The 12899-nt window shown below is 32.2% G+C and overlaps 1 protein-coding gene across 6 annotated transcripts in view; it reads right to left on the minus strand.

Moving 5' to 3' along the window:
* Erbb4 (erb-b2 receptor tyrosine kinase 4) overlaps positions 1-12899 on the minus strand; it is a 1041723-nt gene that overhangs the window by 252590 nt on the left and 776234 nt on the right. For all 6 annotated transcript variants that reach the window (XM_078017961.1, XM_005331866.4, XM_005331864.4 and 3 more), the window contains exons 13-14: positions 9128-9260; positions 3861-3954 (exon numbers count right to left, since the gene is read on the minus strand). In XM_078017961.1, the coding sequence (XP_077874087.1) occupies positions 3861-3954; positions 9128-9260 (227 nt within the window). The remainder of the gene's footprint in view (positions 1-3860; positions 3955-9127; positions 9261-12899) is intronic.

Consider the following 12899-nt stretch of genomic DNA (forward strand, 5'->3'; position numbering starts at 1 on the left):
CAAAGGACATCTTTGATTTCAAATTTATTTCTCTCACAATGATCCTAGATTCCTGTCATAATTAGGCAGGATAATACTATCCCGTTTAACATAAAACTGGCATATTCCCAGAAAGCATATTCTTCTTATCATACTAAAGACATTGTTGCCTGAAAAAAAATAATAATAAAGTAAAATGATAAGTGCAAGAAACTTGGGGTCAGATCTTCTATAGCTGAGTTGCATCTCCTCATCCTCCTGAGAGTCTGTCTTTTGGAGAAACTTTCTATCATTATAAGTTCAATTTCTTTTCATTTTAAATGAAGAAGGTTATAGCATGCTTCAGATTAACAGTGTTTTATAAATATAAATGTACATTACATAGATTATTATCATTAGGGAAATATTGACAAGTCAAAGAAATATGATTTCACCAGAATAAACCGTAAGGGCAGGAGTGAGATTTCCAAACAGCGTTTATGACTTCCTCTATCAGTGTCAGTCTCATGGAGAAGCCTCCAGAAACTGCTGGATAACCCAAGTGATATGTGTCTGTTATTTAGCACACAAAACCATCTCTGTCACCAGTTGTGAAATCAACATGTGGACTCAGAAATAGACAAAAACCTTATATGAATTGTAAAGGCTGAAAGCAAGCAAATCCCCATCCTAAGTAGGCACAAAATTTGGACCACTGCTTGAGCTCAGCCATTGCAATTTTTCTAAAAAGTACTGTGCTAATAACTGCAAGGCTTACTGATCTCAGACTGTCTTGATTAAGTGCTCTTATCCTCCACAGATGCCTCATCTAGCCTTCCTGAACTTTCTATTTTTTTTTTTTGATGGATCACCTTCTCTTATCTTTTGATATGTCAATTCATAATTTTAGTATTAAATAGTAATATTAATTATCTGGCCCAACAAATGCTGCCATTATGGAAAAAAAAATGTGTTCGTTATAAGACTATTTTCACTCCCTCCTATCAAGTGATTTATGACAATTCAAAGAGCATTAATTTGAGGTTATCTTAATGTTTATATTTATAAACTGTCAAAATTCCATTGGAGAATAAATAAACAACAAACTGTAAAAACCTAAAAAATAAGATAAATTAATAAAGCGGTTCTTCACAAAATATAATTTGGTATAACAGGAGGCAGCATGAGGATCAGTAAAAGCATGGGACAGTCAAACGCCCTAAGGTGGGAGGCTACAATTGTGATCCATACATTTACTATAATGGACAATTCATTTAACAGTTCTGAGATTATTCATTGGCAAAATGGGAACAATATCTAAATGAAAATGAAAAAAATGTCTGTGAAAATACTCTACAAAAGAACTAGCTCACAAAGAGCACTCAACTTTAAGTCATGGATATGAATATTATTTATTTATTTAGGTATCTGGGATTGGACCCAGGGACACTTAACAAATGAGCAACATTGCCAGTTCTATATATATATATATATATATTTTCTTTTGAGACAGGGTCTTACCAAGGTGTTTAGGGCCTCTCTGAATTGTTGAGGCTGGCTCTGAACTTGTGATCATATTGCATCAGCCTCCTGTGTGGCTGGGATTATAGGTATGCACCACAACACTCAGCATAAATATCATTTATAACGATCATAATGATTTTGACTTATGATTAATAGATAAAATGGTCATAAAATTTTCCAATACTTGAAAACTAGTATAGTCATATTATGGAGCAGATTATTATAGAGATTTATACAGGGAAAATTCCCTATGAAATTACTCTAGAAAATATAAGGTATACTTTTTACTATGCTTGCATTACTTCTAAGCAAATTAGTTTTCTGTCTATGGAATTAGGTGGACTAAAAATACTAGTTACTAGGAATGAGTGATTTTTTTTTAAAGGTAAAAATTACAAGGAAGGTAAAAATATCATGTTTTCAATAAACAGAATGCAATATATGCAAAAAAGCCTAATGTGAGAATAATATATTTAAATATGCAAATAATGCCTCTGTTGATGTTGGAGAAATATTTTTGCACATTAATATTTAGTTTGTTAGTATGTAAAAACTCATAATTGTTGTGCTAATGGAACCTGATACAAAGTAGTTCTTAAACAGTATTTGTTGACTAAATGAACAAATGTTTCTTAGAGTTTTCTTTTTCAGAATTAAAAGGATAAAGGAAAGGAAAACAAAATTATGTGTCAAGAAAAAGGTTCAGTTAGACAATAGTACTAATAAATCCATAGGAAATATTAGTGTAATGAAGTAGCATCCATAAGGATTCACAAATAAAATAACAGATAGTTTTGCCGTTGCTCATAACTTTTTTAAAAAGGTGTTTGCTGACCCAGAGTCATTCGATCATCCCCAGCCTTGATTAGAGGACATGGATAAATCCCTGATCATTTTGACTGTTTATTTTCAAAGTTTCAGAGTCTCTGAAGAGACTGTTTTCATTTTATGAATTATTATCTAGAACTTACCTAAATATATTGGAGTTCAAAGAACAAATATTGATAACTCAACTTGTTTTAGTAAATTTTTACAGAAATTTACTTCCTTATGTCTCATGACATTCCCTAAGGAATTCACATTTCTCACGCTGTGGATTGACTATATTTCCATGCCTGTTCATGGTGGAGAAGGAAAATAGCTGCATGTGCCCTTTACGTACTTACATGGAAATCATTACATATTAAATTGCCTTTTAGACTTTGGTTCTTCAAGCCAAATAACATCACTTCTTTCTCTCAGGGATCTGATTTTCCAAGTTTAATCATCCTGTAGTAGTCCTCTGAACTGTCCACGTTTTCCATATCCTTCTTTAGATGAACTTCCAGAACAGGTCATTGGGGCCTAATGGAAGTGTGGAGGGCTCAGTGATATTTTCTTTTCCTAAGCTAATTGTGTGCTAAATAAGCACTCTGGTAGAAAAATTAATACTTTTTAATTTTAAATAAATTATTATGGAGCAATGTTGAGCTTTTAGTTATACCCAAATTATTTGGTCCCCAAATTATCTACTGAGAGATGATTCAATAACAGATAAACTGGAAATTTTTCTAAAGAAGGATGAATATGACACTTTGAGATGACAAACTCATACTGATCTTATTATTAAGGAAAAGCCCAAATGATAGAAACCAAAAGGAGGTCTAAAAAATAAGAATCATTTTCTCCCTAAAGATAACTTCAAATTATATAAATGGCACCTCATCCATGAAGACTTTCCTGATCCTATAGCTTCTCCTTGCATTCTCATAGCTCAGTTCTTCTCTCTGCCATATTGTTTATCATAATGCTTTTATTCTTTCTTCTTTTTACTATCCTTCTCACTGCCATAATAGACAAGTGGGTAAATATAGAAATGAATGTGTTATACTTTTTCCCGAACACAATGTGAACAATCGCATTTAAAAATCTCTCCATTTCCTTCTTACAAATTTTTCTTCAAAGCATGGGTCAAACACCACTTCACTAGCACCTTCCTTGAAGTTCCCAACATCTAGCCCAATGATATAATTCGTTTCTCATCTTCCTATAACTCACAACTGTTTATATTACATCAATGATTAAACTTCTAGCAAATTCTCATGCAGCATTCTTCTCAACAACGTGCCATTTTCCAAGACAACTTCATGGATATACGTCTGTTTAGATACATTATCAGGAGGATAAATATTGATACCATTGGATTTTCAAATATTTTATCTCACATTTTATCTTCCTACAAAACTCTAAGCCTCTCAAAGGTGAGCTATTAAACATGTTCCCCCATTGCATCCTATAGATACCTACTGAATGGATGGATAAACGATAAGACAATGATAGAACGAACATTCACACATGATACTACACAGCCAGCACACCCACAACACCTCCAGGCTTACCGGTCCATGGCATGTGAGGAGGCCATCTTCCATCTTCTCACACTGGGAGTCACACTCCACGCAGATGGAGCCATTCTCGAACTCCCGAAATTCACTGTGAAAATATCAGCTGCATGAGGAGGTGTAAGCAAACAAGCTGTCAACTTAAAAAATGAACTAACATCTGCTAAAAGTCCTATTGGCAGAGTAAATTCTTGAGTTTGTTTCTCTATGTGCCAGGAGCATCAGAAACATTTCCCTGTACATTAAGGACTAAGTTCTCCATTAGGAGGAAAGATAAACTGCAGCCAGATGGCTCTCCTTGTCCTCTATTGGATTCAATGAAAGACTCATTCTGGAAACCTCTCCTGTGAGAGAGATTCTAGCCCTCTCAAAAGAAAAAAAAAAAAAAAAAAAAGTAACTCTTCTGATGACACAGCAAAACGCTTTCTACCTTTTTAGATAAGGGTATGCCTGTTTGTATCCATATAAAAGTTTACTCTTGGATGAAGCTTTAATTTCTAAACTTTGAAAGAACTATTGTATTTTTCTTGTTGCTAAGTTACATAAAATGTTCCCCATCCTTGTCCTTCAAATCCCAAGAGTCTTCAATTTATTTTTGGTGAAACTTCAAAAAACGCTTTGATTTCTTTTCTCCTTTCAAAATATCTGCCTTAGAGAATTAGAAAAAAAATATCTTTTATGGTGGATTTTATTTTCTTAGATTATTGATCTAATATCACAACATTTTTTTCAATCTCAATTCTTTTTGAAGTAATTCTTTATGGTATAAATTTTTTTAAAATAGTTTAATGGCTAAATCCTAAAACTTTCTAATTGAAATCTATTGGGATGATGGTCATCCTTCCTGCATTTATAAATTTTTTGGACTATTTGTGTATTATATGGTTATCAATACCTAAATTTTCCAAAGTCCCTTCTAAATGTTTCATTTCCATAATTGGGTATCAGTCGTCTATAATATGTTCCAACTACCTCGTTCCTACTAATGTACAAGAGGTTGAAGAACTGGGTAAGGAGAATTTTGAATGTTATTTAGAGTAATTAACAAAATTTGACTAATATGTGTAGCCAATTTATTGATTATTTCAAGTCTTTTTTCCCTGACCTACCATTCCAAACCACCAATTGATTAGGTGACAAATTCAAACATATTATTCCTAGAGTGATGAATTATTTTTCCCAATTGCATACTTAAAGCCTTCATAAATAACAGAAGTCCAAAGGTTGAACAATGTTTTCTGTTGGTTATATTACAACTCTATCTATTCCAAGGCTGAATAATTAGTTTGGCTTTCAAAATGAATAGCATAAATAGGTGGTTTAATTATGTGTGTACATAGGCAGTTACATGCTTTTTGCATTTTAAGTATGAGATATTAGTTTGTTATAGATCAACCCTTTTATGAATTTTCTTAAATTTAAACTCTTAATTATAAAAACAAGTTTTCTTTTATATGCTTCATCAACAGGAGTGATATAAAGTATTCAACAGAGGACACATTCAGAATACAAAGATCCATATGACCTGGTATGGGGGAGTGGTTAAACTGTAAAGAAGATGAAAAACACTGTATGGTAAAATTTTATGACAGCTCAAAGCCAGGGACCAGCTAATTACTGGTTTTGGATAATAATTTCTTTGGAAATGAAATGGTTATGAAGCACATTATTTTTGTGCTACTCAAACAGAGGCCATACTTTTCTTACTCTTCTACTCCAAAACCCACTTGTCCACACAGAGAGGTGAAGAGGAAGATGCAGGTCAGAAAAATCATGGAGACAACCTGTTGCTTTTTCTTCCACAGACTTAAAATTGTCTTCTTTCTAAAAACTCTTTCTTTCTACCTTCCTAAAGGATCTTACCCTTTACTGTTGCCACCATTGCTCTTTTCCTTCCCTGCCCCCTAGTGACTTTACTGTGACTTTGCCAGAGTTCCCCTTCCACTTGAATTTGACCTAACAAATTAGTCTGTTGAGCATGAACCTTGCGTGCTAAGTTTGTTTCACTTGTTTTTGCTGTAATACTTGTGTGTTAGCTCAACCGATTCTTTAATCACAAGTGAATGCTAGTCTTCCAAAACTAAAACCCACAATTAACAGTGATATTTCTAGGACTTAAATACTTCAACTTTTCTAAGTTTAATTTCCTAAATATCCTCTGTAAAGGAGAAACATATTGTTTCAATGAGGGGTTGTGATTTTTAAAAATAAAAATGCCTGCAAAGATTTTTAGACTGGTACAATCGTTAATGCTTCTGTGTTTATCTGAAGGTTTCAGAAGAGTTGACAGAAAGGTTTTAATTTAATTTAATTTTTTTTTTTTTACTTTTTTGGTAAGAGGGATTGAACCCAAGGGCATTTTACCATTGAGCTATCTCCCCAGGATTTTTATTTTTTAATTTTGACACAGGGACTTGTAAGTTGCTGAGGGTCTTCCTAAATGAGCAAGGCTGGCCTTGAATTTGCAATCCTCCTGCTTCACCCTCCTGAGTTGCTGGGATAACAGGTGTGTGCCCCTGTGTCCAGGTAGGCAGGAAAATTTTAGGTACCATTGCAATTATCTTTTTCTTTCATTCTAAATTGATTATGCATTGTAGTTAAGAAATACAGAAATATAGTGAGTTATATGACCCATATTTGAATGCTAATCAGCCAGGAATTGATTATTTTTTCTTTCTCCCTTCAAAAAAAATTCTCTTTTGAGGATTTGTTCTCTTCTAATACACACACAGACACACATGCACACACTGCATGTGTGTGCATTCGTGTGTGTGTGTGTGTGTGTGCTCTCCCCATAATTTTGATAAATGTGAATTGCATTTGATTATTTTCAGCAGTTTTTAACATGACTATTTCACTGAACCATTTAAACAGCTCAGAATAATAGACACAAAAGGAAATTATGATAATAATTTCTATTGCTGGAACTTAAGACCTTATTCCATTATTATTCCTATTTTTCATATAAGAAAACAAGTTTAGCCAAGTACAATAGTGCTTGTAGTCTCAGCTACTTTGGAGTCTGAGCAGGGGGATCACTTGAGACCAGGAGTTCAAGACCATCCTGTATAACAAAATGAGACCCCATTTCAAAAAGGAAGTGAGGAGGGAGGGAAGAAGGAAACAAATCCAAGTTTAGAATGACTAGGGTGTTTGTCAAAGGTTGAACATTTCAATTAGGAAGTAATGAAGTTAAGATTTGAATTCATTCTTCCTCAAAGGCCTTAACTACCCAGGCAACCACGCAATGTTGACAGAAACTAGCCAATGTCACAAGATGGGAAGAGGGAATCCTTCATTGGACAGCCAAGATTTGAATTAATGTAAATATGAAAATTAAATTGATATAAATATGAAAAATGTTAAATATCAAAATCGATCTCTTCATCAATGTTTAGAGACCCTGTATTTTTTAATTTCTTATTTGTTTTCCATTTACTGTTTTGTAGAATGTAGCAAATTTATATATATTATATTATATATATATATATTATATTGTGTGTATGTTTATATATACATACACATGCATAAGCACATATTTATGAATTTAATATTTCTGACAAGGTTGAAATTGAAATATGTAAGAAAAACAGCATCATTCTGGAAAGAAAACAGGATAAATCAGGTGTTACTAGTTCTAGCGCTATCTTTGTTCTTCTACAGTGTTATGATTTTAGTAAGTAGTTAATTATACTGTTCCTGATTATTTATAAGATTGTTCTATAGGATAAAATGATTTCTATAATATATTTCCTGCTTAGAACTACACATATAAATTTAATAAACACTTTAATATAACATTCACTTAGTGGAACTAATGCCTTTATGAGTCATTTTAGAGACACCAACTGCTGTACAAACAGGTATATTTCATCCAAGGTATTTTATGTACAGAAAATACATTTTCATAACAATCTTTATAAGCATGAACACAATTCAATGAGACAAGTAGCACATACTTTTCAATTCACTTTCAAATTCACCAGGTTATTGTACCTCACAAAATTACAAGCTGAAATTTTCCTGAAAAATAATTACATTCTTGGACTGGGGTTGTGGCTTAGTGGTAGAGGGCTTGCCTAGCACAAGTAAGACACTGGTTTCTACCCTCAGCACCACATAAAAATAAATAAACAAAATAAAGATATTATGTCCATCTATAACAAAAAAATTAAAAAAATAATTATGTTCTTATGTAATTGTTTTTTAAAAATATAAGTTATTTATATTTAAAATTCTAAGCTTTATCTTTTTCTTCTAAATTTTGTGAAGTGAATATGCTTGGGTCATCTTTCAAAGAAGAAACATACCAATATCATTATAATAATGTTATGATAAATAGAGTTTTATCCTGTTGATACACAAGGCAAAACTATAGTGTTATCAGGTATCATGAAAATAGTTGTTAAAATGAGATCATTCATGAGGCACAAGAAGAAATGAAGAGCTTCAAAGCTGTATTTTACAAAACTGTTGAAAACATTTTCATTTGAAGAATATGGGGAAACTTGACTTAGAGAGTGCTAAGAAATGCATTACCACACCGATGAAGGACAACTATGATGCATAAAATGGTATATTATGATAAAGTGGTTTTATGAGTGTATGAAATGCCAGGCAATGTAGTATATACTAGGGTTTTATTACTAGTAATGTGATTATCGCACTACCAGAATGAATTGAAAATACTCAGTTTAAAATGTTGCTCAAGTTTTCTAGAGAGTGGCAGAACACTTTCAGAAACCTCTCCAACTAGACATCACAAAAATAGGGTTAAATAGTTGTCAATGACATAGGAACACGGACTCTTCCTAAAATGCAAATAAGTATGTAACTGGAATGGAAAAAAATAAGTCAAAAGTCATGCAGTGACTGTGGATGAAAAATAACTGGAAAATATCAGAAATAAAATAGATTGCTGAGACCTGAAACTTTGTAAAAATCTCCCTCTTCAAAAAAATGATTTTTATTTTTCCAAACTGTGCTTTTTTGTTATAATTTATTAAAAATTATCTACCTTAGTAAACATTTCTAAAATGCACATACTATTCAATATATAAATATTTGAACTTGTTATTTGAAACAAAACCATTTTGCCCTAAAATGTGTTTGTTATCTCCCTTTTGTAGTATGAAGTCTTCTGAAAAATCCTGATGATCTCTTCACACATTTTGAAATTTTTCCATTTTCTTAAATCTTAAAAATCTGAGCTAATCAGTGTCTCACTGCTGAGGAGGTAAAAGGGACAGTATGCAATTCCTTACCCATCATAGAGGTTACAGGACTCTATGCATATCCTTCCCCTGCTGAAGCGTCGGCATGAAAGACACTGGTCTGGCCCAGGACCCCAACAGCCATCGTTGGAACATAGATGATTGCACACCATTCCTTCAGCAGCTGCAAAGCACACCAAAATCAAGGGTAAATAAAGCAAAAAAGTGTCAAAACTTACAGTATTCCTAAGATTGTTTAAGTGGTTTTAAAGACATTGGCTTCTTAAAGGAGATCTGCATCAGATAACTTTGCCTTATCTCCAATCCCCATGCCCCAGCCTATCCCCACTTACTCCATGTTGCAGAGGTCTACTCACTAATGTTTGAATAGCAATGTTGTATTTTTCATAAAATACAAAACTGAGCAAAACACAGGCATCTATTTGAATTCTAGAGGGAAGAGAGGTGATGGTTCCAAGGTAAGGACTAGACCAAGAACTTTCCCAGTCCAACGGTTGGCTCCACTAAGAAAATAAGTATTTATGCTTCAATTGTATCAGATAACATCACAAAAAAAAGAAGAAAGATATTGTCTTAAAAAAAATACTTAAACAAGAAGAGAGGAAAAAATGAAAAACACACACAGAGCATAAGCGAGGGAGAAAAGAATAGAATTAAAATACAAGATTTTTATGACTATATCTACCTTGATATTAGTACATGCAAAAAATAATTTAAAAGAATATTCAAAATTGCAGGCTTACCCATGAGGAGGTATAGAGTTTAAAATACAAACAGGGGTTTTTAATCTTATGTCTTTTTTATCATGGGAAAAGTGCCAAAGATTTTGGGGGCTATGTTTTAAAATTGCCAGTTAAGGCTGTCCATTTCTGTTCTCCTTTATACTGAACGGCATTTATTCAGTATATTATTATTTGTATCGTGTAACATAATTTTGTTGAAGGGCCACTAGATGCTGAATAAGAAGTGCTCATAAAGATTTCAAATTCTATTCTGGGTACCTGAAAAGTGATTTTAGGCATCAGAAACACAAGTGCATATGGTTTTTATGAAATGTAATGAATTCTCACGAAGATAAAAACATTGAAATCTTTATCTTTCCATTGATTACCGATTTTATTTATTATAGGCTGTAAGGTTTCATGGCAAAAGTCATTTGTGAAGTAAAATAGAAAAAAATACTATGTTAAACAAAAAGAAATTAAACAAGTAAAAAAAATGAACTATGCATTCAAAGAAGGTAAGAAGAGGAGAAAATAATAGAACTAAATGGCACCTGAACATGTTAATGTAACATAACCAGGGGACCATATCCTGGAAACTGTGAAAGTCAGCTGTTCTAATGTACTCTTGAGAGCATACTGCTTCCACCTTGGATGCTGACAAGGTTTTAAAATAATGAAATAAATTTCCTAGTTCCTACTTTCTTTGTCTAATATCATGGGGGCTAAAGAAGTGCCCATGTTAAATAGTGTAAAATATTTTCTTAAGGCTGATAGACATATCAATAAGACTTTTTACTTTATAACTGCTTACATGAATAATCTCTACCAGTATAGTTTAAGATAGGAGTGTGTGTATATATATATATATATATATATATATATATATATATATACACACACACACACTTTAAGATAGGAAAATATATATATATATATTTCTTTATTTATAAAGCAGTTTTAGTTTTACTGAGTTATATATGACATGATACATTGCTCATGTATAAAATGTACAATTTGATAAGTTTTGTCATGTGTATATACTTATGAAATGTATACATAGTAAGGATAATAAATGTATCCAATACCTCCAAAAGATTTGTTATGATGTATGTAATCTCTCCCTTTTGTCCCATCCCCCTCAGACAACCAGGGGTTCAGTTTCTGTTACCATATACTATTTGTGTTTCATAGAATTTTACATAATATGTATCTCTTCTTATATAGTTTTTTCCCTCCCATGATTTTTGAAGATTCATCCATGTTCTGTGTATCAATATTTCATTCATTTTTATTGAGTATATTCCATTGAACATATCATTTTTTTTCAAATCCATTTACCTATTGACAGACATTTAGACTGTTTTCCATTTTGGTTTATTAAAAATAAGCTACTATAGGGCTGGGGTTGTGGTTTAGTGGTAGAGCGCTTGCCTAGCACATGTGAGGCACTGGGTTCCATCCTCAGCACCATATAACACAATAAATAAATAAAATAAAGGTATTTTGTACATTTATAACTAAACATACTTTTAAAAAAATAAGTTACTATAAATATATATATACAAGGTATGGATACACACATTCATTTCTATTGGGTAAATATTCAGAAATGGTATGGTTGAATAATATGGTAGATATGGGGTTAAATTTTATGAAACTGTGAAATTGTCTCTCAAAGTAGTTGCACCAATTTACATTCCCACCAACCCATGAACACGACTGGAGAGCTGAAGTTCTCCCATGTCTTTGTTAATACTTGATATGATCACTGTTTTAATCCAGTCTTCCTTTATTGGCATGCAATAGTTTATCATGGCAATTTTTATTTACATTTACCCATGATTAAAGATGTTGAAATAACTAAAGTAAAAAAAATTACATTAGTTTAAAAAAATTAAAAGATTTTGAGCATCTTTTAACGTATGTATTTGCTATTCATATATCTTGTTTGGTGAAGTGATACCAAATCTTCATTTTTGATATTATATTGATTTCTTATTTCCTGGTATTGAGAGGTTTTTTATTTTATAAGTACTTTCTTCTGATTTTAGCTTTTTCTTTTCACTATTTTAATACTGTCTTTTAGAAGTTTTAAATTTTGATGAAGTACAAGTTATCAATTTTACCTCTTATAAATCATGCTTTTCATATCATGTCTAAAAAGTTTTAAATATGCCTAACCTAGGGTCATGGTATTTTTTTCTGATGTTTTCTTTTATAATGTCCTAGTTTTGGGTCTTACAAATATGTATATGATCCACTTGGAGTTAATTTTTGTTCACGGTAGTATAGCAGTCAAGGTTTTTCAGAAAGAAATAAAACCAATATAATATAACAAATTATATATATTTATATAAAATAACTGTGGATTGTTCTGTTCCTATTGATTTATTTATCTCCAATGGCACATAAATATTTTTCATCTTGCCAATTTTAATTAAGCCACAACCCCAACCCTGTAGTAACTTATTTTTCATAGACCAAAATGGAAAACAGTCTAAATATCTGTCAATAGGTAAATGGATTTGAAAAAAATTGATATGTTCAATGGAATATACTCAATAAAAACAAATGAAGTATTGATACACAGAACATGGATGAATCATCAAAAACCATGGGGAGGGAAAGAAACTATATAAGAAGATATATATATATATATAAAATAACTGTGTGAGCCGATCTCTTATTTTATATTAAAACTGGTAAGTAGCACTATCTGCCATCTGCAAACTGGGGTCACATGGAAGTCAGGGATGTAGTTCCAGTTTGAGTCTGAAACCCAGAGCTACAACAACAACAACGATGTAAGTTTGGGTCCAAGTCCAAAGGGCTAGGAACTAGGAGCACTTACGATAAAAGTCCCAATCCAAGAAGGTTAACATTCTACCCAAGCAGTCACAAAGAGTGAATTCTTCCTCCCTGTACCATTTTTTATTATATGCAGGCCCTTAATGGACTGGATGATGTCTACTCATATTAAGGAGGGCAATCTGTTTCACTAAATTTATCAACTGAGATGCTAATTTCATCCAGAAACATTCTCACAGACACACCCAGAAATAATGTTTAACTGATCT

The sequence above is a fragment of the Ictidomys tridecemlineatus genome, chromosome 7 (genome assembly GCF_052094955.1).
Source record: "Ictidomys tridecemlineatus isolate mIctTri1 chromosome 7, mIctTri1.hap1, whole genome shotgun sequence".
Taxonomy (NCBI): Eukaryota; Metazoa; Chordata; class Mammalia; order Rodentia; family Sciuridae; genus Ictidomys; species Ictidomys tridecemlineatus.